Source organism: Labeo rohita, unplaced genomic scaffold (genome assembly GCF_022985175.1).
Source record: "Labeo rohita strain BAU-BD-2019 unplaced genomic scaffold, IGBB_LRoh.1.0 scaffold_66, whole genome shotgun sequence".
NCBI lineage: Eukaryota > Metazoa > Chordata > Actinopteri > Cypriniformes > Cyprinidae > Labeo > Labeo rohita.
Window position 1 is genome coordinate 62,345 of NW_026129590.1, and position 21,654 is coordinate 83,998.

Here is a 21,654-nt window from a genome sequence, read left to right on the forward strand (position 1 = left end):
ATTCTTCAGATGCAGGCAAACAGCTCTTGCAGCATCGACTTACTTTTGGAAAGCGTCCCCTTATGCCCTTATTAGCCAAGTCTGTTAAACTCAACGAAGATCATTTCAGAACAATGTTGAACATCAACATGACCCACATACATGTGGAAACAGGGGAAGAGACATCCAGCAAGGAAACCCCCGACGCCGTCAGAGGGCCGTTTGATCCGCTGAAGTTGGGAAATAAAGGCGGTCGTTACGACCGGGCCGCCCGAACAGAATCGACGGAAACGTATCAGATGTACAACCGGAAAGGTTCAATTTTATTTTATTTTCATATCAATGGAAAAATATAACCTCATACAAACGTCTGATTCTGTCCATTCTTTTTTAAAAGCTTGGTGAATGACTCCAATTAAGTGCCGCAAGGAAAAAAAAGAAGAAGAAAAAAAAAAAAAAAAAATTACAACCAAAGCACATCAATGCAAATCAGATTGTGACATTGTTGACATGTTTATTTTGCATCTTCTACATGTTAACACGTATTAAGCTCAAGTCCATTGGTATCCGCATGGATTTGGCACTCAATTTCCTGCAAAACAAATGAAGGAGAATAGAGGAGGAAGTGGAAGTGTCTAATTCCTGTACCCCTTGAACATGGATTGCTCTGCTAGAACCTGCACCAGCAAAAGTCTTCCCTAGGGCAGGCGAAAGCTCTGCGTATCTGCACCATCCGTACTAACACACTAACAACAGAACCATTTATTTTCAGATTTTTTCTTTAAAAAAAAAAAAAAAAAAAAAAGGGGGGGGGAAAAATAAAAATAAAAAAAAATACCGCAGCAATCGACTTTGAGAAAAGCAGGATGAACGCTCGTCGCCAGTTCACCCGAGTGCCGCCCATCCCTGACTACTTGCCGCTCTCCTATGTTTACATAAGTGCATCTCACTGAATTTGCAAACAAGATATTTATCATGTTTATTTATTATTGGTTGAAATAGTAAGAGGGGATGTGGAAACAGCGACCCCCTCCGTTCATTCACACACTCACACTCCAGTCACGCCATTAGAATCTCCAGCAGCACCGCTTCCTTCTCGTTTTGTATCTTCTGACAAATGATTGCGTAACGGGGAACCACCTGCAGTCGTGACACCTTTCAAAGATGCCCAAAGATGTCTTCGCTGCAGACGCACAACGGTCCTTCCTTTAGCTAAATGCAGGCGCGTCGGCAAACTCGCGCTAACGCGACGCGCTAGCTTTTCAAACGCAGGTGCGTAGAGAACGTGGATCGTCTCGAATGGTTTATTAGTGGGGTCAGAGACACATGGAGAAGAGGGCTTGGTAAGGTGAAGGTCGTGGGCCGCTGAGTTTTTCTGCTGGCAGCTGCTGGAATTGAACTCTGAAGGTGGTGTGATGTCTCTCTCACTCTTTCTCACTCGCTCACATTCTCAGACACTCATCTCAGCGCACACGTCACTTCTGCTTTGACGTCTATGTGTAAAAGACAGAAGAAACCTCAGTGGGTTTGATTTCCATTATTCTTGGTGGAATTTCCACAGCCGGTAATCTGAAAACAAACCAGAAGGAAACAATAGAGATCACAGCTCAAAACACAGAGCAAAACCGCAGTTTCCGGCAGACGTTTGAGGGCCTTCAGTTAGGGTGAAATGTTAGATGAACGTCACGAAAACTAACTACTTTTAGAAGCAATAAAGGCCTGTTCACACCAGGACTAACGTTCAGAACGATAACAAACGGTTTCTGTTTGTTTACATTTCACACCACCTCTGTGGCCATTTTCATGGCGAAAAACATTTATGGCTAGATCATGCGAATGAACAGCAGCTAATGTGTCAACACTGCTCCATTTAAAATAAAACAAAACAAAACAAAAAAAACCCTGTTTTCACCGCTTGAGAAGTTTGGAATAATTTGAAAATGAATTATATTAAAAATAAATGTGTACTATAAACATACTTGTACTTTACATGACAAATTCCTGATTCTGTAATCCTATTACAAGAAATATTTAAAAATATATAAATATTCAATTCGCACGGATCTACGTTTACGCAGAGCGCACGCGATCACGCAGGATACAAATGCACACTTCACAACGTCTCATAACTAGATTCGACTAAAGATCATTACACACCGAAATTTCAGCAAGTTAAAAAATAAATACGACCTCACATTTTGTCAATCGGGTTTACACGCTTTCGTCCGTCACAAAAAAGTTTGGATCAGGTTCGATCATCTGCGTTTTTTTAATCTGTAGCAAGCATTTTGATAGGAAAGAATGACAAATACAAAAAACACATTTGAATATTTCAGTGTGCAATGACCTCTCGTTTGCAAGGTCAGTGGAATTAAATGTTTAGACATTTGTTTAAATGATATAAATGCGTATTTGTTGAACACTGACGGTAAATGAGAAAGCATTTAATTGCTTCGTTCAACAGTTCCATCTCATTATTAGACACTTCTATTCATATTAGGCCGTCTCGAACATATCAGCAGAACAGAACAACTTATTGGCCGATGCAGATTTTTGAAAAATGCCAAATATCAGATATCGTTCGTCCCTAAATAAGAGTCATGCTTTGGGTTACATGCCAACAGCAAAAATGAGCATAAAAGGCAATAATGAGAAAATACCAGCAATAGCATATTATACTGCTGTATTTCTCCTTTCCGTGAGCTCCACCTACTGTCAGACAGTCAAACTGCATTTTCATTAAACCCGTCTGCCATCTGAACAGACGAGGGACAGGCAGAAGTTGGACTGACTTTTTGTGCTGATGTGAACAGGCCGTAATGGTTTTTTTTTTTTTTTTTTTTTGGTCAAACGTGGCGCCTGCGTGCTCTGGACAGGTGTGGTGAGGTTTCAGTGAGGTGCAGTCACATACCAAGCTTGGCTCTTCAGCTTGCGGAGCTCCTTTGTGGCCCATGTAGCTAAAGTCTTGGTCTTGCTGGTCTTAGACCTCCGGCCTTCAGACAGCAGATCGTTGATCTGAGGTCGAACCTCCACCAGCTTCATCACATCTTTGCCAAAAGTTGTACACAGGTCACTGTAAGCAGGAAAAAAAACAGAAACACACAAAAAAAAAAACAAAAAGGTCTACTTAATTATGTGCCAGAGCAACAGAGGACATATGTGAGACCAGTGAACAAGCTGAAATGCATTGGTTTAATCAGGGGTAACAAGTCTAACCCAACAGTTCTGCACATAACACCCAGAATAAGGTTAGCAACAAACGATCAGAACAGGTCCAGGCTTGTAGAGACACAAATACACAGGTTTGTTTTTGTGAATTGTGGGGACTTTCCACAGACTTCTATTGTTTTTATAAACCATATTTTCTATCGCCCTACACCTAAACCTAACCCTCACGGGGCTTTTACTTTCTCAGAAAAACTCATGCTGTATGATTTATAAGCCTTTTGAATTACAGGGACAATCAGAATGTCCTCATATTTCACCCTCTCCTTGTAATACCCATGTCATTTTACGAATTTGTGTCCTGATGAGTCACAAAAACATACACACATGGCAGGTTGGACTGTCACTAACCTAATTATTTCAGTATTGAGGAAAGAAATCCTACAGGAATAATGTACTATGAGCCCTGCCTGAAAAACTTCAAACACTGTTTAAATAAATCACTTGTATCTTACAAGGTTTTAACCTGTGAACTTTATATTGGCTAGGTTAGTAGTTTCTGCTGTGGTATCAAAACTGGAATCGAGAACCGTGAAGCTGCGTCGGCATATAAAACACGGTGGTTACATTGGTTAAAAACAACAAAGTTGTTTCTGGCAGGGCAAGTGACAATTTTCTTCCTCAACTGCGCCAGCAGAAAAACATCTTTATCGTTGAGCCCTGAGGCTTATTAATGTCGAAACGATTCATCAAACGAGACGTTCTTACCCTATGAGGCCGACGGCATTGGCAACAACTCCGTCGGATCGGTCTTCATCCTCAGCAATGTGGTGAATGAAAGACAAGATAAACTCAACACGAGGCTGTACCAGCATTACATCGGCTGCACAGATCGGGCACAAGGGGGAAACACACGGTTTTAACACGAATCCATTTAAGCGTCATCATGTGACAGTTATGAGATGGAGGTCAAGTGAACTTACGGTGCACATTCTCCTGGTCTCCTTTCAAGCCCTGGATGATCCCAGTGTACGCCTCCAGACAGCCCTCTCTCAGCTCGTTCAGATAGTCCACCATATCGTAGTCCGTCTGTAAAACAGCAGTTTAAGAGAAATAAAATAAAACAAAATAATAATAATAATAATAATGATAATGATAATAATAATGATAATGATAATGATAATGATAATAATGATAATGATAATGATAATGATAATGATAATAATGATAATGATAATAATAATAATAATAATAATAATAATAATAATAATGATAATAATAATAATAATAATAATAATAATAATAATAATAATAATAATAATAAGTAGTTCAGGCAAACTTAATTCTAGGATTTCAGAGCACCTGAGATTCAATTCTCATAACTGCAATTTCAACGTCATAAAATGGAAACTAGGGGTGGAGCCGAACCCGAATACGGTATTCGGAAAGGCACAAATAGCGTGTTTTTACAAATACTTATTTCGAACAAATACTTAAAAAAAAATATTTGTATTCGGGAACAAGAAAAACTTTATATCAAAAAGCTGCGTTTCCTCATGAGACCGCAGTGCACGCCCGCATGAGCGAGTGAGTGAGTGACATTCAGGAGTCGGAGGGGTTGGGGGCAGGGCATATGCTCCCAAAATTTAATCTGCGCGACCTCAAAATATATTTGGAAGCATTTGTGCGAGTGCGAGAAATCGTTGCGGTGCGACTTGTTTTTATTTCTTTACAAAACTTTCGCTAGCCGAACTACTGCCCAGACCGCTGTGAGCTGATACAGTGACAGTTTCGCCGTTTTCTCCAACATTACATAACTAATGAAACTCGATCTGTACATTCTTAACAGATTTTAGATATTAGTCGTCAATCACTCCCGTGTCACTGACACTGCTCCGCTGAAACTCGGAACCGGCCGTTTTTTCTCTCTCTCTTAACCAACCTCTGTTCCGGATTTGCACAAACTACATTGCAATTAGGGGTGTGTGATATGACGATTTTTGATTGTGGACAATAAAAATGTCTCCACAATCTGCTTTTGAAGAAATATACTATATTTTGTGCTACAGCGCACATTCTGGCATACACTCACATCAAATGATAACTCCACTCACGCAGGGGCGTAATTTCCACTGGGGACACACTTTTCAAAATCCCGTTTGTGTCCCACCACTTTTGAATAGTTTTGTTAAATTAATGTCTTGTATTGTGGAATGCACGCTCAGCACCGCCGAGAGTTTCGCGCCATCGTTAAAACGAAACCGAAAGTAAAACGCGCGCGCGCATTCAAAAGCAATTTTAATAGCCCTCGTTTAGAGAGCGACTCCCCAGTTCACCTTAGCATAGCTTCCCGTCACCCATTAACTTAGTTGAAACTCCTCACATGGATTTGGGCAACCAAATAGAAAAGAGTGTGGCTGCTGCTGAGATCTCTTGGTCCTCCACCAGCCAAAAAAAGTGTGTAGAAGTGTAACGCAAAAAAAAAAAAAAAAAAAAAAAAGGATTTTTACGCCTATTTTGAATTTTACTCGAATGCAAATACAAATACAAATACTTTTCCCCCCCTCAACAAATACAAATACAGATACCCCTAATGGAAACGTAGTAACATCACTAGACTACAAAATGTCGACGCTCGAGCGCAGCCCCGGCCGCTGTGACGGTAATCCGTACGAGCCCAGTGGATTAAACGATGTCCGCTGAAGCCTGTGTTGTACACATTCAATAGAGGGTCCTCTTTTGACAAATCTCAGTTTGTGTGAAAGGACAACACACTGCAACAATCAGATCTGGAGCCGTAAAGAGATCGCTGCTCACGTGAAGAGCTCATCTGAACATGAGCAGAAACATTGAAAGACATGCAGAGCGTGACAGAACTGTTTTACTAGAAAAACTGATAAGGACTCCGTATCAGAATATACTCGCTATTTAGTGACTCGGACTGAATCGGTATAAACTCAATTGTCTGTCGTCAGCTGTCATTATACAGTCTGTATTGTTAAGTCATATGTTTAGAGCCAAGCGTGCATCGATTATCACTGTATGCGCAAAAATGAGCAATTTAAAGCGGAATCATCGTGGGCCGAGCAATCCTGTACAGACATTCCCCGTTTGTTCGTCAATCTATACGCACAGAGTGCTTTAATCCACGTCTTCTTAACAGATATGACTGTTATAATCATGAATAAGAAAAAAAAAAAAAAAAAGGAGGCATTTTTAGAGACGCACTATAGTAACTGTAGTTCAAATGTGATCATCACGCACCAGTAGTTTATGACAGGGGTTTTCAAACCTGTCCTGGAGTCACCCCTGCCCCGCACATTTTGTACGTCTTTCTTATCAGACACCCAATTCAGGTCTTGCAGTCTCTCCTAGTGAGATGATGATTTGAATCAGGAGTATTAGATGAGGTTTGAAAACCCTTGGTTAATGACATACTTCAGATTTTTACACCATAAGAACATTTACTAAACCAGAAACTGAAACAGACAGAAAACATTCACAGTCACCTTAATTGAGGGAGGTTTTTTTTTTTTTTTTAAGCGTTACAAGAATGAATGCAATTATGTAATCGGTGACACAGATTGGCCCCTACAATAACCCTAACCGCAAACGAAATTCTCAAATGCTTTATTACACCCACTGAACACGAGAGGCACCCTCTACAGGAGTCTCTACAGGACTCAAGGAGGTGCAGTCAGAAAGATTCATCCACAGACTGAACTGACTCAATCTGCTGCGCGCTGACAATTTATGACTTGTGGTGTAAAGGGACGAGGGCTGTCTAGGGATGCGCCTCTTACCTTGTCCACCTGTGCCTGCGAGGCCTGCTGCAGAGTGTCCAGCACAATGTCCAGGTACTTCTTGAATTCACCGCCAATGGCAAGAGCAATATCACCAAACACAGACAGGATCTGGGGTTTCACAGACCTGTGCACATTCTCGTTCTGCAAAGACACATTCAAAACAGTTTAAAAAAAATAAATCATACAGAATATGTCTGCAGTATAGGTGTACACACCCGCTCCCTACCACATCTAAACGTTGTGTTCTTTTCAGCAAACTGATGCCACTGAATTTGATGCACTATCATTATATTTTAAAAGTTGGTTTGCCGTCTGACTGAACAACAAATGGAGAATATTGCTGGTTACAGCATGTAATGTGAGGTTTACGACATGTTTGTGAATCCAGAGTGTTTCCAGGAATGTCTGTTTTACACAGAAATTTCTCTGAATTTACATACATTTACTGAGGTTTCACGAACGAGGTCCAACGCGTTTGTTGTAAACACACTACTCTAAATTAATCTTTGTTGCATTGCCTCATTCTTTTAACCCCGATAACACGCAGTGCCATCTGACCCTGTTTACGGTTGGGTGACGTCTACCAGATTGACACCAGATGATGTCTACGGTGAAACCTCGTGATGGATGATGAGATCAGTGGGGGGTACGGAGCCACTAAAGGGACGCGATTAGCTGCTTGCTAGCAGTAGCCTGTTACATTACAGTACATCAAATTCCACTTAACACAGAGTAAAGAGAGATGACTGATAGGACGGTGACGATGCATGGTCTATATGCCATGTGACCAAATACATGACAGAAAACAGGAAGCTACCAGTATCAGGAGGTAGAATGTGATTCAAACAGGGTACACCAAGTGCTGATCACCCACTCGATGGACCGCTGAGCATCTTAGCAGACTCGCCTCCCCAGAAAACCACGGCGCACTGCACCGGACTAACGCTTTAGCTGGACTGTATATGCACCGGTGGACTGACAAGTCACGGGATTCTTAGGGACGGGTTTCAGGGTGCGGTACAAAGTGACTCCAGACTTAACAGCCTACGCTCCGCTAGTTTAAGTTCATTGTGAATATTGTAAATACGCCGTTCTTATTGAACTCATTTCTGTTGTTTTGGTCTCGCTCTGACCTCACGCAAGCGATTAGGCTGATCGTTACGAACTAATGATGCCGTTACTTACACCCAGGTTTTCCAGCAGCAGCTGCATGATTTCGTCACAGTAAGGCAGGATGTTGGCCATCAGAGCTCGACACAGATCACACACCAGCCCCACCGCAGCCAGACACACCTGCACGGACGACACGGCACACGCTCAACACTCATTTCAAGTTCTGAAAGCAGAACTTATAACTGGTCATGAAATTTGAACACACCCTACTGTACTGTAATTCACTACTGTGTAATTACTCTCCAGTTTTAATAAGTTCAAGGTTACACTACATTATAGCAATTAGATTATTTTAGCATGGAAATATATTTTAGTATGGTTGTGCAACTAATCTAAAAAAAAAAAAAAACATGCCGTCACTGCTCTTCTGGCGAGTTTGAGCTGTCGAGTCCCGCAATATCCGGTGTGGCCACAGGCGACCGATGGGTCGGCACACCCCGGGTGAAACAGACTCTGATTCTCTATGATGATGTAAAATCCTGAGCTGCCTGAGCTCAGAGCAGCAGGAGGAACAATCATCAACAAACGCCAGCTCCAAGCCCAGCATTACCTGATATTCAGCGTAATTCTTCAGTCCGATAACCAGGAAAGGCTTGAAGGCATCCATGTATTTCAAGAAATCACTGCCCAAAACTGGAAAGGAAAGAACGAGGGGAAAAGATGATTTTATTTGTTCAGATTTTATTCACTCACGATATACAATACTGGAATCTATTGTATGGATGCACTTCCTTGTAACACAAGCATGTTAGGTGAGAGGTCAGCAGTCTGACATTAAACATTTCCAGCTGGATTTTACACATTACAAACACTTTCAGGAGTGTGTTTTTCTCACTCTCTCTATATAAATACTAACTATTCCTGTTTGATAATACCATTGTGATAACTGTTTACTAACATAATATAAAACAATAATATATGTATACAAGGCTGGGTGATATGGCCAAAAAATTATCATGATAATTGTTTTATTTTCATATCAGTTATTTCTTTCAAGTTTAAAGACAGATTTTTGCTACAATGTGAAAGTTGTAAAACCAGGCTGTTAATTGCTACTGGATCTTAGTGCTGCGTTTGATACTGTTGACCACAACGTTCTCTTGAACAGACTTGAAAATTATGTTGGCATTAGTGGTAGTGCATTGGCATGGTTCAAATCGTACTTATCTGACCGCTATCAATTCGTGGCAGTAAATGAAGAGGTATCATATCGAACACAAGTGCAGTATGGAGTACCTCAAGGCTCAGTACTAGGGCCGTTACTTTTTACGCTTTACATGTTACCCTTGGGTGATATCATCAGGAAACACGGTGTTAACTTTCACTGTTACGCTGACGATACTCAGCTCTATATTTCTTCGCGGCCCGGCGAAACATACCAATTTGAAAAACTAACGGATTGTGTAGTTCAGTTTAAAAAAAAAATTGGATGACAAGTAATTTCTTACTGCTAAATTCTGAAAATACAGAGGTGTTAATTATTGGACCTAAAACCTCAGCGTGTAATAACCTAAAACACTGTCTAATACTTTGTAAACTTTGAAAGGGTCTGTTTTGTCAATTCTTTGTCATCAGTTAGGAACCTAGGTGTGCTGTTTGATAACAGTCTTTCCTTCGAAAACCACATCTGTAGCATTTGCAAAACTGCATTTTTCCATCTCAAAAATATCTAAATTACGACCTATGCTCTCAATGTCAAATGCTGATGTAATGCTTTATTGGGTGGTTGTTCTGCTCGCTTAATAAACAAACTCCAGCTGGTCCAAAATGCAGCAGCTAGAGTTCTTACTAGAACCAGAAAGTATAACCATATTAGCCCGGTTCTGTCTACACTGCACTGGCTCCCTATTAAACATCGTATAGATTTTAAAATCTTGCTAATTACTTATAAAGCCCTGAATGGTTTAGCTCCTCAGTACCTGAGCGAGCTCTTATCGCATTATAGTCCCTCACGTCCGCTGCGTTCTCAAAACTCTGGCAATTTGATAATACCGAGAATATCAAAATCAACCGCAGCCGGCAGATCATTTTCTTATTTAGCGCCCAAACTCTGGAACAATCTACCTAACACTGTTTGGGACGCACACACACTCTGTCAGTTTAAATCTAAAGACCCATCTCTTTAACTTGGCTTACACATAACACATCAACATATTCCTATAATTCAAATCCATTAAAGGATTGTTAGGCTGCACTAATTAGGTCAACCGGAACCGGGAACACTTCCCATAACACCCGATGTACTCGGTGCATCGTCAGAAGAATGGCATCTACGCTAATATTAGTCTGTTTCTTTCTTATTCCGAGGTCACCTTAACCACCAGATCCAGTCCGTACCCAGCCCAGACGGAGGATCAGCACCTAGAGACGACCTCTACAGCCCTGAATGTCAGCGGAGACCACATCGACTAGATGAGCCCCAGAGACGGATCCCCAGTGAAGACCTCGTCAGCTAGACGGCCGTCGGCACAAGACCACGGGAACCAGATGAGTCCTCTGTGTCTGGCCAGAGGAGAACTGCCCCCCCGACTGAGCCTGGTTTCTCCCAAGGTTTTTTTTTCTCCATTTGTCACTGATGGGAGTTTTGGTTCCTTGCCGCTGTCGCCTCTGGCTTGCTTAGCTGGGGACACTTATTTCTCAAACGATATCGTATACTATTTGAACTGAACTGAGCTAGATGATGACGCCACTGAATCCATTGATGAACTGCCTTTAACTGAAAATTGAGTGTTTACTGTTGCCCTTTTGCATTATTGATGCACTATTTCCCATTTAATACTGTACAGCTGCTTTATCACAATTCTGTATTGCTGTATAAATAAAGATGACTTGACTTGAATTGTGTCGTTAAACTATTCTTTCTGGTCAGAACATGACAAACACTTTTTGAATTCTTTACACGTTATCCAGTCATTTTTTCATTAAATAAATCTTAATAGAATAAAAAAAAAAAATCTTGCATGTGTTAATGAGTAATATTGTTTTAATATTGTTGGCTGATAATAATACTTACACTTACTTACACTAATAATCATAAAACACTTTGTCTCTTAGAAGCACACATCTGATAGTAGCTTGAGTTATGATGCAAATGTAGATTTATGTTTATCATCAAAATCAGTAATATCTGTAATAATTGCAGCAACCTCATTTTTATATGGTGAAATGTAATTATTACTCCATGTTTGAGTTTTGAGACAAATACCAACATTTCTGACAATACTACTGCACAGTTAGTGCTCCTACAGTAAATCTATGGTAAATGATGGTGATGTGTAGATTAAAAAGCCATCTGACTGTACTGTTGCGCAGTGTTTCTCATGTTTGTCACGCCATTTCATCTGGCCTCAAACAGAGTCATTTGTGTTCTTCGCTGAATTCAAGCGCTTCACACTGGCACCGTTTAGTGATCGAGGCTCATCAGCTAGTAAACACGTCTGCTCTAGTAAGTTTGCGTTGCGCCACGGTTTTAACTATGATTTGGTCCAAGTGACGCGCTTCATATTGAACCCTTTATCGTTTATCAAGGAAATTTATATCGCGATGGTTATCGTTATATCACCCAGCCCTATATGTATATAATGTAATATTAATGCACATTCATAGCAAGAGTACGGCGCCATGCTAGTACTGTGGACGAAATGCCCCTCACCTTCCACCAAAGTGCTGACGGCCATGAGCGCGTCCTCCTGAACGCCTCCAGAGCCGGCGGTGCTCTGAAACATGCGCAGCAGAGACGCCATCACCACATCTGAGATCTGCAGCGCGTCCTGATGCTGCACCTTCCTCAACACGTTCTGGTGAAGGACAAGACATAGATGAGAACAAACACACAAACACACACACACACACACACACACACAAACACACACACACACACAAGCAGCAGCGGCAGACTCAGGCCAGGAGAGCTGCGAGAGGTCTGACCTGCAGGGTGGCGCACAGCAGAGACTGCAGGTCATTGAACTGGATCCTGTCTGACGTGCTCTGGATGTGAGACTGGAAAAGAGACAAAACAAGCATCATGGGGCTGGGTTATAACTCCACTGAACGTTATTAGATAATTGCAATAAGCTTTGATACTTTTCATATGAATCAATGATGCTTTCGACATTGTCAGTTATGAATAATAAATGTGTAACAATAAATGTGGCTTTGATGCTCTTCAATGTGGTAACAGATCGCTGGCGAATCAGCTGTTGAAACGTGTCGTCGATCCCATTGTGAAGCGGCGCGTGTCGTCGTCTCACCTCCATCTGCAGGACCTGCTGCAGTCGCTCCATGATGACCAGCGTGGTCTTCTGCACCGCTGGGTAACAGTCCTTCGCACTGTTCTTCACGATCTCCATCAGAGCCTCGTACGCCGCGCTCCGCAGGTTATTCTGATGCCCGTCTGGCCTAAGAGCAAATAAAAGATGGAAATCACTGCACTGGAGCTCATTTACAGGAGGGGCATCAGAATCAGCTCACATCCTCACACTCGCTACGTGAGTACACCAGTACTGTGCGTCTGATGCCGCTCTCTTCCTGCACACACATTTGACAGAGTCTGTCTTAGTATTGAGAGATGAAAGGGTCTACATTACTTACTACTGGAGAAGGCGTAACAGTCAACTTGGATCATGTGTGCCTTAATAATCAAATCGCATTACTGAATTCTGCAACACTCAATCACGGTTTACAGATACCATAGGAAGGAATGAGAAGTGCTTCAAAATGAATCCCACCTGTTGCAAAAAGTCTGACTTCTGTTAAAAAGGGCATTTTTCATGGCAAACTAAAAATAGTTAAATCCAAAAGTATTGTTCAGTGAAAAAAAAATGTTGAAGGTTAGCCGATAGGCTGTCGATGTATTAAATAAGCCGTTTCCTCTAAAAAGCTGCTTATTTAGCATAGTGAAAACTCTCCTCGATTGACATGCAAAAAAAAAAAAAAAAAAAAAAAAAGAGCTGTGACGCTTTTTTGGCTAAAGGCTGCAAGATTGCCTTCTACTGGCTTTGCATTTGAGGTCTCAGTCTTTATTAATGAGCTGGTGCGTTAATCAGGTGTTTGATTAGTGCAGTGATTCACAATACTGATCCTGGAGCCTCAACACTGCATGTTTTAGATTTCTCTCTAGATACTCCAGCTATTCTGTACTGCCAGTTTCTTAATGAACTGATTTTTTTTACTTCTCATAATAAAACATCTCTGAAGTTTTGAGCCACTGCTTTGACAAAGCATGCGTCAGTTGAGCTAAAACTGACGTATATAGTCGGTTTGTGCTGCGTGTTTTAAAGCAAAGCGTGCGATTCGCTCGTGATCCAGTGTTTTCAGCACATCAGTGAATGTAGTGAGATTAACATGCATTTGGGACATCAGTGAAACATTATTTTCACAGTCAAATTTTTGGACAGATCACCACAGCATTTCACTAGATCTGTAATGAGTTATTTCGATTTTGAAGTTGGAGAAGAAAACGAGATGGGTTTTTCAACATATCCTAACTCTATTGACGAGGACCACACAGAGTACACATGCGCATCGCAGAGAATAGACAAGACGAGCATTTGAGGTTAAAAAGTATATAAATTGTCCATTTGTTTTGAAAATAACCAATCGTTTCACTAGATGAGACCCTTCTTCCTCGGCTGGGATCATTTAGAGCCCTTTATAGATGCATTAAAACTCCATTTTGGAAGTTCAAACTCACAAACACCACAGAAGTCCATTATATGGAGAAAATTCCTGCAATGTTTTCCTCAAGAAAGTAATTTCTTTATGACTGAAGAACCAAAGACATGAACATCTCAGATGACAAAGGGGTGAGTAAATTATCTGTAAATCTTTGTTCTGGAAGTGAACCACTCCTTTAATGCTAAAATGAACAACATTTTCCCTTCAGGGCTGCATGAGCCCAAACCCAAGCCCTGTGGGAAACGCTCAAGCGTGGCAGCTGTACGACCTCATCATGGTTTACCTGTCTGTGGTCTCCAGCAGTTTCTGGACGATGAGCTCAAAGGAAGAGGACAGGCAGTATGTACTGGGCTCTTCCTGATCGTCGGCAGCGTCTGTGGCCTCGTATGCCGCTTCAGCCAAACTGGAGAAAGCCTGAAAACAGTATCTGTGAATCTCATATTACAGCACAACTAACACACTGATCAATGCCATTAGAAGGTGCTGTGAGTCTGAGGGGCTCTGTTTCCTTTTGCAGCAGTCACACAAAAGCAAGATCACCAGTATGAGCACAATGCATCATGTGTATACTATACTAATATTGAAGTAAACACTTAGCAGTTAAAGATGTCAAAACCTAAGGTGAATTATATTTAGTGCCAAAAGGTTTCAACTGCTCAGAAAGAAAGCACAGCGGTGCATCATACCCAGCAGACGTTGGAGGCTACACGGGGTTCGGCCCCGAGACCCTCGATCAGGCACTGCAGTAGAGGGGCCAGATACACCTCATTGATGGCGGCCTCGGGTAGCAGATCACAGATGCGTCCTAACGTCCAGGCCGTCGTGTCTCTGACCACCACGCTGGGGTCCTTCATCAGCTCGATGAGGGTGGGCATGGCCTGTGGCGACACAGTCAACATCACACACAGAAGCGGCACAGACGCGTCGATCGCCGAGACCGAGAGTCAGCCCTTACCTGAATGACCAGCGGCTTCAGCTGGTTGAGTTCTGGGCCCTCCAGAATGGAGCCGAAGGCCATGACGGAGGCGTCACGGTAGCGCCAGTCCGGGTGTTTGATGTGCTCTTTGATGAAGGGCAGCACGTGCGGCACCACGTCGTCCTCACAGCACGTGGCCAGAAGCATCAGACACACACCGGCGGCCTTGCACGGGTTCCAGTCGTCATCGTCATCGTTCTCATCCTTCACAGAGCAAACGTTCACGTCATACAGACTCAACAGTAATGTATATAAAATAGATGATTTATATTTATGTTCATATAATATAATACAATATAATATAATATATAAATAGCTGACTGAGATCAATAATAATGTTCAAAGAAGAGCTGCTGGTCAACGGTCAAAACAAAAAACCAAAAAAAAATAAATAAATAAAAATAAATAAAAAAGTGAAATATGCAGAAGCTGTTTTTATCAAAGCATTCATGGACATGATATTGACACTATGCTCACTGAGCTGCTTGTTGCACCTAAAGGCCAATTTATCATTGGATTCGTCACTCACAAATAACTAAGCGTGAATAACTAAAGCCGGCCACACGCTGTACGATTTCTAAATGTCCTTTAGGATTGTACTTGTCCGACTGTACGAACATGATCATCATGTCACACTGTGGAATATCAGTGTCATTAATGACAGACCGCACGACAGTGTTAAAAATGGGTGCGTGCACGAAAACTTGTCCGTAGTTTTACATCACCAACCTAAAAATGTTCAGTGACTGCGAGCTGCATTGCACGTGGGGCTGAAATGTTGGCGGCTCAGACGACCAAATCGTGGCCAAAAAAAAAAACAACAAAAAAAAAAACACCACCACCACACAGTGTTAGTCGGGTTTAAGGTGTTTTAAATGACTAGGTTCTAAGGCTATCAAGTATGCACGGTTGGTAAATGAGACTCAAGAATTCGCAGTATGAGAAGTGAACCGCCAGTGATCACTTCATTTTGGTTCAATATGCTGATTTACTCAGCAGGAAGTTACTGCACACACACAACGTCTAGCTGGAAATGAAACAAAAACAAAAAAACAAACAAAAAACAAACAAACCAAAAAAAACCCCAGCTTTACCTGTTTGGTGAGCGTCTGTGTCAGGATGGGCACCAGGTACTGCAGGGCTCCTTTAGCGTAAAACTTGCTGGTGTGCTCTGGAGGACGGCCCTGTTCAGAGGCCTGAGGACAGAAAACATCAAAAAGCGTTCAGAAACGACAGCGCTCGCCGAACAGCAGACTGAAAATGACGTAACGGCGGCGTCACGCATCACCTCAGTGGCTTCAATGGCCAGATCCATCTCCTCGTCGCAGACGTTGGACCAGAACTCAATTCCCTGTAAGGCCACTTCATCGATGTCACTCTTCATGGCCTCTATTGTGATCTGAACACAGAGCAGCAGGTAAGAGCACATCACTGACATCCATCCATCACACTCACTGTGCTCGAGATCAGCCATTTTCTACAGAACTCCATACATCACAAGACTTGAAGACACAACCCACTGTCAACTTCAGTTTAAAGGGACAGTTCGCCCCCCAAAAAAAAGCCATCATTTACTCACTCTCAAATTGTTCCAAACCTGTACGAGTTGCTGTTCCACCCTGACCTCCACAGTATTTTTGCCATACTATTCTTCAAAGTGTCTTCTTTTGGATATTTTGGAGGTTTTTTTTTGAGGGGAAGTAAAGTGACCATTTTAATTTTGGGGTGAATTATCCCCTTAAAATATCTGAATAATGAATATCTGGTCTAACGTTTCAGTCCAACACAAATGGATTAAACTGTCCCACCATTAACAGCAGTCATCTCAACTACAGGAGCGATCGCCAGGGAAACTCTGAAGTGCATACACGGCCTTTGTGTGGCAAACACCGCCGCACAGGCTCTTCGTTGTTGTATAGAGAACACTGTAGGTGTGAGGATGTTGAACATCAGGCAGTACTGATGCTCATCTGAAAACTTACAGCAAACAGAGCCGGGCCCATGTACGTCTCCATGTACTGGTAATACAAGGACATGATCTTCACCAGGTTCTGTAACGCAGCCACTCGCACCTACAGCAGGACAAAATGACACTCGTTACGCGTCTAAAGCATATCGGTACAAATACTTATTCTGGACACCGTCCGCAGCAGACGTAGTCAACATCTGACAGACGTGCGTGTTAAAAATGAGACGCACCCTGGTGTCTGGACACTGTGTGGCTTCACAAACGACCTGCATGATGAAGTGTCTTTCCGTCTGGAGAAAGAGAAAGCATCAGATTTAACGGCAGAACCGCAGAGGCCTCGTAATCGTAAGCGTCAGAGGACGCGACAGTACCTCCTTATCGAAGTTGGCTTTAGTGAACTCCAGCGAGTTGAGGAGCGCGTTAGTGGCGGCGAGTTTGACGTTGTTACTGGGCTCCTCCTTCCTCATGCCCTGGATGATGGCCGTCAGGATCTGGTTGGCGTTGTCCTGAAGGTGCTCGGGGTCCTGACAAACCGTTTGCAAGGTAAATCAAACAGGTGCCACGAAACACAAAGCAGTAAGTGAGCGAGTACTGAACTGAGGACTCACGATGTCCTGGCAGATGTATCCGATGGCCTCCAGCGTGGACTCCTTCATGTGCTCTGTGCTGCTGGGGTCCGTAACGTTGGCCACCAGCTGAGGGATGAGCTCGGGCCACTGATTGACGGGGATCTCTGCGCACGCTATTCCAGCCACACACTGAGAGGCCGAGCTGGGCCGATAGGTCTCTGTTCCCAGAGTCTGCAGCACCTGCATCAGACAGAGCAGAGAACGCCGAGCTCAATCACAAAATACACATTCAGAAACCAAAGACCGCCCCCCCCTACTGGAAAGCTTTCAAAGATCTTCTAAAGATCATCTTAAATCGCTTACGATCGCTACAGACTCAAAGCACATCCCTTGGTCTACTTCGTTCATGCTACTTGAAACGCATGACTGTCTTCTGTTTATCTGAATAACAGCCCTTTAAAGTGAGACAAAGATCACGCGGCTGGGTCGCACAAGCCCTGAGTAAGTTCTTACTTTTAATAACAGTACAAATATTTTTTCTATTGAAATATGACACTTAATCATGACATGGCTCAGGAATTCTCCATGTCTGAACAGATATATGTAAATAACATTACATTAATAAAGAGCAAAAAAAAAATAAAAAAAATAAACAACATAAGTGCCATTATTATTTTATTTCATGATTCTATTTGTCATGCATACAGAAGTGTGCTTTTTAGATTGGGTTTGTGTTGATAAGCCACTAAGAAAGTAAACTCAAATAATTCTCTTACTCTTAAAATGTAAACAAGAGTAAAACCAAACATCATGTGTCTAAAGTCTGAGTTTTGATGCATTTTAATCAGTTTCCTATTTTATTACGATTACTCATGTTGTAACAATGCCCCTTTACATCAAAACTAGGCTGTAACTTACTAAGTAAAACCAGGGACATTCAGAACAAACAAAATTCATTAAAACAAAGCAAGGCTGCATTTCCCAAAAGCATCATAAGCCTAAGTGGACCGCAGAATCATTGCCATCAGTGGGATCTGCGATCAACTCAGCTGCTGATGCTTCAGAGAAACAAAGCCTAGTTCATTTTGCTCATTTAAGTGAATGACTCCAGTCAATTAAAACACACTCACTAACATCGCTGCATTCTTGTTTTAGCATAATGAACAATTACATTACATTAGTATTGGTATATGTACCCATTTTAATACGGCTGATATTAATTTACAGAGGAGAACTGGCTCCCCGACTGAGTCTGGTTTCTTCCAAGGTTTTTTCTCCATTCTGTCACCAATGGAGTTTTGGTTCCTTGCTGCTGTCGCCTCTGGCTTGCTTAGTTTCTCAAATGACACTTATTTCTTAAATGATGTTGTATACTATTTGAACTGAACTGAGCTGGATGATGACACCATTGAATTCAATCCAATTCAATCTTTACCTCAAAACTGAGTTTTACTGTTGCCCTTTGGCATTATTGATGAACTATTTCCTATTTAATACTGTACAGCCGCTTTGTCACAATTCTGTATTGTTAAAAGCGGTATATAGAGATTTAAAAAAAAAAAACAAAACATAAATAATAAATTAAATGTCTATTAACTCGCTTTTTTCTCAATTCATTATATTCCCGTGATTCTCATTAATGAAATGGTCTAGACACCAGATCGCTACATTATATTCCTCAGCAAGGTGGTGGTAAAACCGCTGTTTTTGAATAAATTCGTTGTTTGTAGAGAGAGATGCACAGCATGCAGGCAGGTACACACACACACACACCATCTCTCTCTTTCTCGCCTTCTCAAAATAAATGTTATAATTCACTCATATAAATGTGATCTTAACGCACTATTTCATCTCTGTGTCTGATTTGAAGTGGGCAGAATGTGTCATAACTGATGAAAATAACCGTCTTTTTGACCCATTCTGTCAAACATTGCGCTGCAAAGAGCAATACTACTTTTAACTTGTCTATAACTTGGCAAATAACCACGGAATCCATGGGATAATCAACGGCTTGCCATGCATTAAAGGATTTTAAACGCACTTCTCGTCGGGCATTTAAAATCCTTTAATGCACGCCAAACCATTGATTATCCCTTACCGAACTGAAACCACACTTTAAAACTTGCAGAAACCCTGTGTATTTCATTCTAGAATAGATATGTATATACACGGTATGAATTTGTTCGTTTAGATATTACTGCCTTTGATTTCTGAACTGCGCAGCAACCCTGATGCTGGTCTGAGTTCACCGTTAGCCGCGTACGTCTCTGTACGTCGTGTTATTTACACCCCGACGAACTCGACATTCGCAGCGCGACAAACAGACCTCGGCACTCCAGACAAGCCGACGTGTACCAACCGCACTGACGGAAGGGGGTCCTTACGTAGTTTTTGATCTCTCTGCGGGCGCTGGCGTCGATGGCCAGCCATCTCTGCTGGTACTGCGTCTTTACATCCGGATCCTTCGACGTCAGAGAGTTTTTGACCTGCAGACCGGCGGCGACTCGCGCCACCTGCGTGTTCCCGGGATTGGCCAACACCTTGGACAGCTCCACCAGGAAGGTCGGCTGAAACGAAGCAAGACGGCGGTTTTAAACGAGCCTGGAGCAACTGCGGATCTGCCACGAGAACTGGAGACACAAGCTACAGATCTGGAAACATCAGACGAGGTTTCTCTCTGACGTCCACCTCCGCCAAGCTAGAAATGGGTGCAGCATGCAAAAGGAGTGAAAATGTTTGGCTAGCATTCAAATGTGTCACTGCTCGAGCTCAACACAGCTGCCAGGGTCTCGTTCAGCATCTTACGGCTCGCTGTAAAGGACAGGGAGGTTGATGCAGTTCTTCTGCAACAAACCCCACCGGTCCACAGACAGCAGCTGGCACATTCACACAAACACTGACCAGGCAGCTGAGTTTGGTTCTGGACACAATCGGGATAGGAGTGAGAAAGTGAAAGGTCAGAGTTACAGCGAGATTAAGAGCAGACACATGCAGATGAGGATGAGTGTAGAGTTGTTTTATCACCAGGTTCTCGATGGCCGCCTGCTCCAGAAACTTCTGCGCCGCCTCCAGCTCATTCCGATCTGAAAATCAATCACAGGCATGAATGAACATTTCTGAGGAATGACAAATGACACGCGTGACCGTCCCGGCATTCCTCTCCCGCCAAACGCGGCTCCGCAAACTCACGCATCTCGCCTTAAAACGCAGCGATCATTTCGAGCCGCACACGCCGAGATCGGCTCCCGCTACCGCCGCACACTCTTCACGACGCCTCGATAAAACCCCCCGCGCTCCCGTGCCAGCATTTCACATGCGTTACAGAGCCAAAGACATCCCGAAAACTAAAATCAACCCTCGACCCCGAAACTTTCTGAAGCAGATTAGCGGAGGATGACTGAGTGCTAGCCATGCTAACATCTAGCCACTTCCTGACTAGCATGCTAACCCGCTAATAAGTTTACCAGCACTAACTGCGCGCGTCAAACCATTCCGGCTGAGAACACGTACGGACACTTGACGAAGAGCTTTATGTTATGACATGTGCGCACATAATCACATTATCTGCCCGTGAGAGACTGTCGCCCGCCGCACAGGACAGGCCGGCAAACGCTCGTTTTCAAACGCAACGCAAGCAGGCGCGCCACTTTGACGGCTGATGCGCGCGTTTGCGGCTCGCGTCGACAGCCTGGAGGATCAAAACGCATCTCCGTGTGTTTGCGCGGCCGTTTACACGACATGCCCGGAGCGTCGCGGGGCCTTCGCCGCGTTAGCCGCCCGCTAGCACACACAAACGCCTGCCGTCGGTTCAACCTCGATCACACGCGTGAAAACTACAGACATGTGTGAAGCAGACGCGTGAGCGAGTGCGCTTACCTGGAGACACGGTCTTCTCGAGGATTGTGATCAGCTCCATCCTGACGCGCGCAAACGCGACGAGATCCGCAGTGACAGGAGACAGGAACGAGTGGAATCGGTCGTGAAGAGTCAGAATCGCGTCCACGCCTAATAACGAAGACGAGCAGTTCTCGCGGTTAACCGCTTCTTCTCATCAGCCGCTGTCGCGAGGAAAAGGCCGCGCGGAACTCCCGCCCGCGGAACGATATCACGCGCTGACGTCAGAGGCCCCGCCCATCCGGCGTCACGACGCACGCGGCGTCAGTGGCTCGATGCGCTTCTGAGCGTCACGGACAGACTCAGCACCTGCTGCGTAGGCCTAGTTAGTGAGCGGCCTACCTAGACAGCACCTCTGACCAGTTTAAGAGGAGCTCTCTGCACACCGCGGCTGAGAAAATACATTTAGGAAGTAGGAGATATATATATATATATATTTTTAATAGT

At 43.1% G+C, this 21,654-nt stretch overlaps 1 protein-coding gene and 1 non-coding gene across 2 annotated transcripts; both read right to left on the reverse strand.

Moving 5' to 3' along the window:
- Positions 1–274: 274 nt before the first annotated feature.
- Positions 275–21,411, reverse strand: kpnb1 (karyopherin (importin) beta 1). The gene is made up of 22 exons (XM_051104261.1): positions 21,190–21,411; positions 20,338–20,396; positions 19,698–19,880; positions 17,353–17,553; positions 17,116–17,268; positions 16,975–17,034; positions 16,758–16,847; positions 16,064–16,174; positions 15,870–15,971; positions 14,755–14,979; positions 14,486–14,677; positions 14,083–14,213; positions 12,374–12,521; positions 12,051–12,122; positions 11,776–11,920; positions 8,674–8,756; positions 8,136–8,243; positions 6,948–7,091; positions 4,128–4,233; positions 3,913–4,027; positions 2,891–3,052; positions 275–1,548 (listed from the first exon to the last, which is right to left on the reverse strand). Coding segments are annotated over exons 1-22 (2,631 nt in total). The 5' UTR covers positions 21,230–21,411; the 3' UTR covers positions 275–1,547.
- LOC127161519 (small nucleolar RNA SNORA79) lies at positions 8,503–8,644 on the reverse strand. The gene has a single exon (XR_007827069.1). It is a non-coding gene; the product is annotated as a small nucleolar RNA SNORA79 (small nucleolar RNA).
- Positions 21,412–21,654: the final 243 nt, after the last annotated feature.

Excerpts from the sequence above, each read along its gene's own strand:
- kpnb1 (XM_051104261.1), bottom strand. The coding sequence starts at position 21,229 with ATGGAGCTGATCACAATCCTCGAGAAGACCGTGTCTCCAG. Across the intron at positions 12,522-14,082 it reads CTGCTGGAGACCACAGACAG|GCCAGACGGGCATCAGAATA; the intron begins GTAAACCATGAT and ends ATTTGCTCTTAG. Across the intron at positions 7,092-8,135 it reads TGCTGCTGGAAAACCTGGGT|AACGAGAATGTGCACAGGTC; the intron begins GTAAGTAACGGC and ends GTGTCTTTGCAG.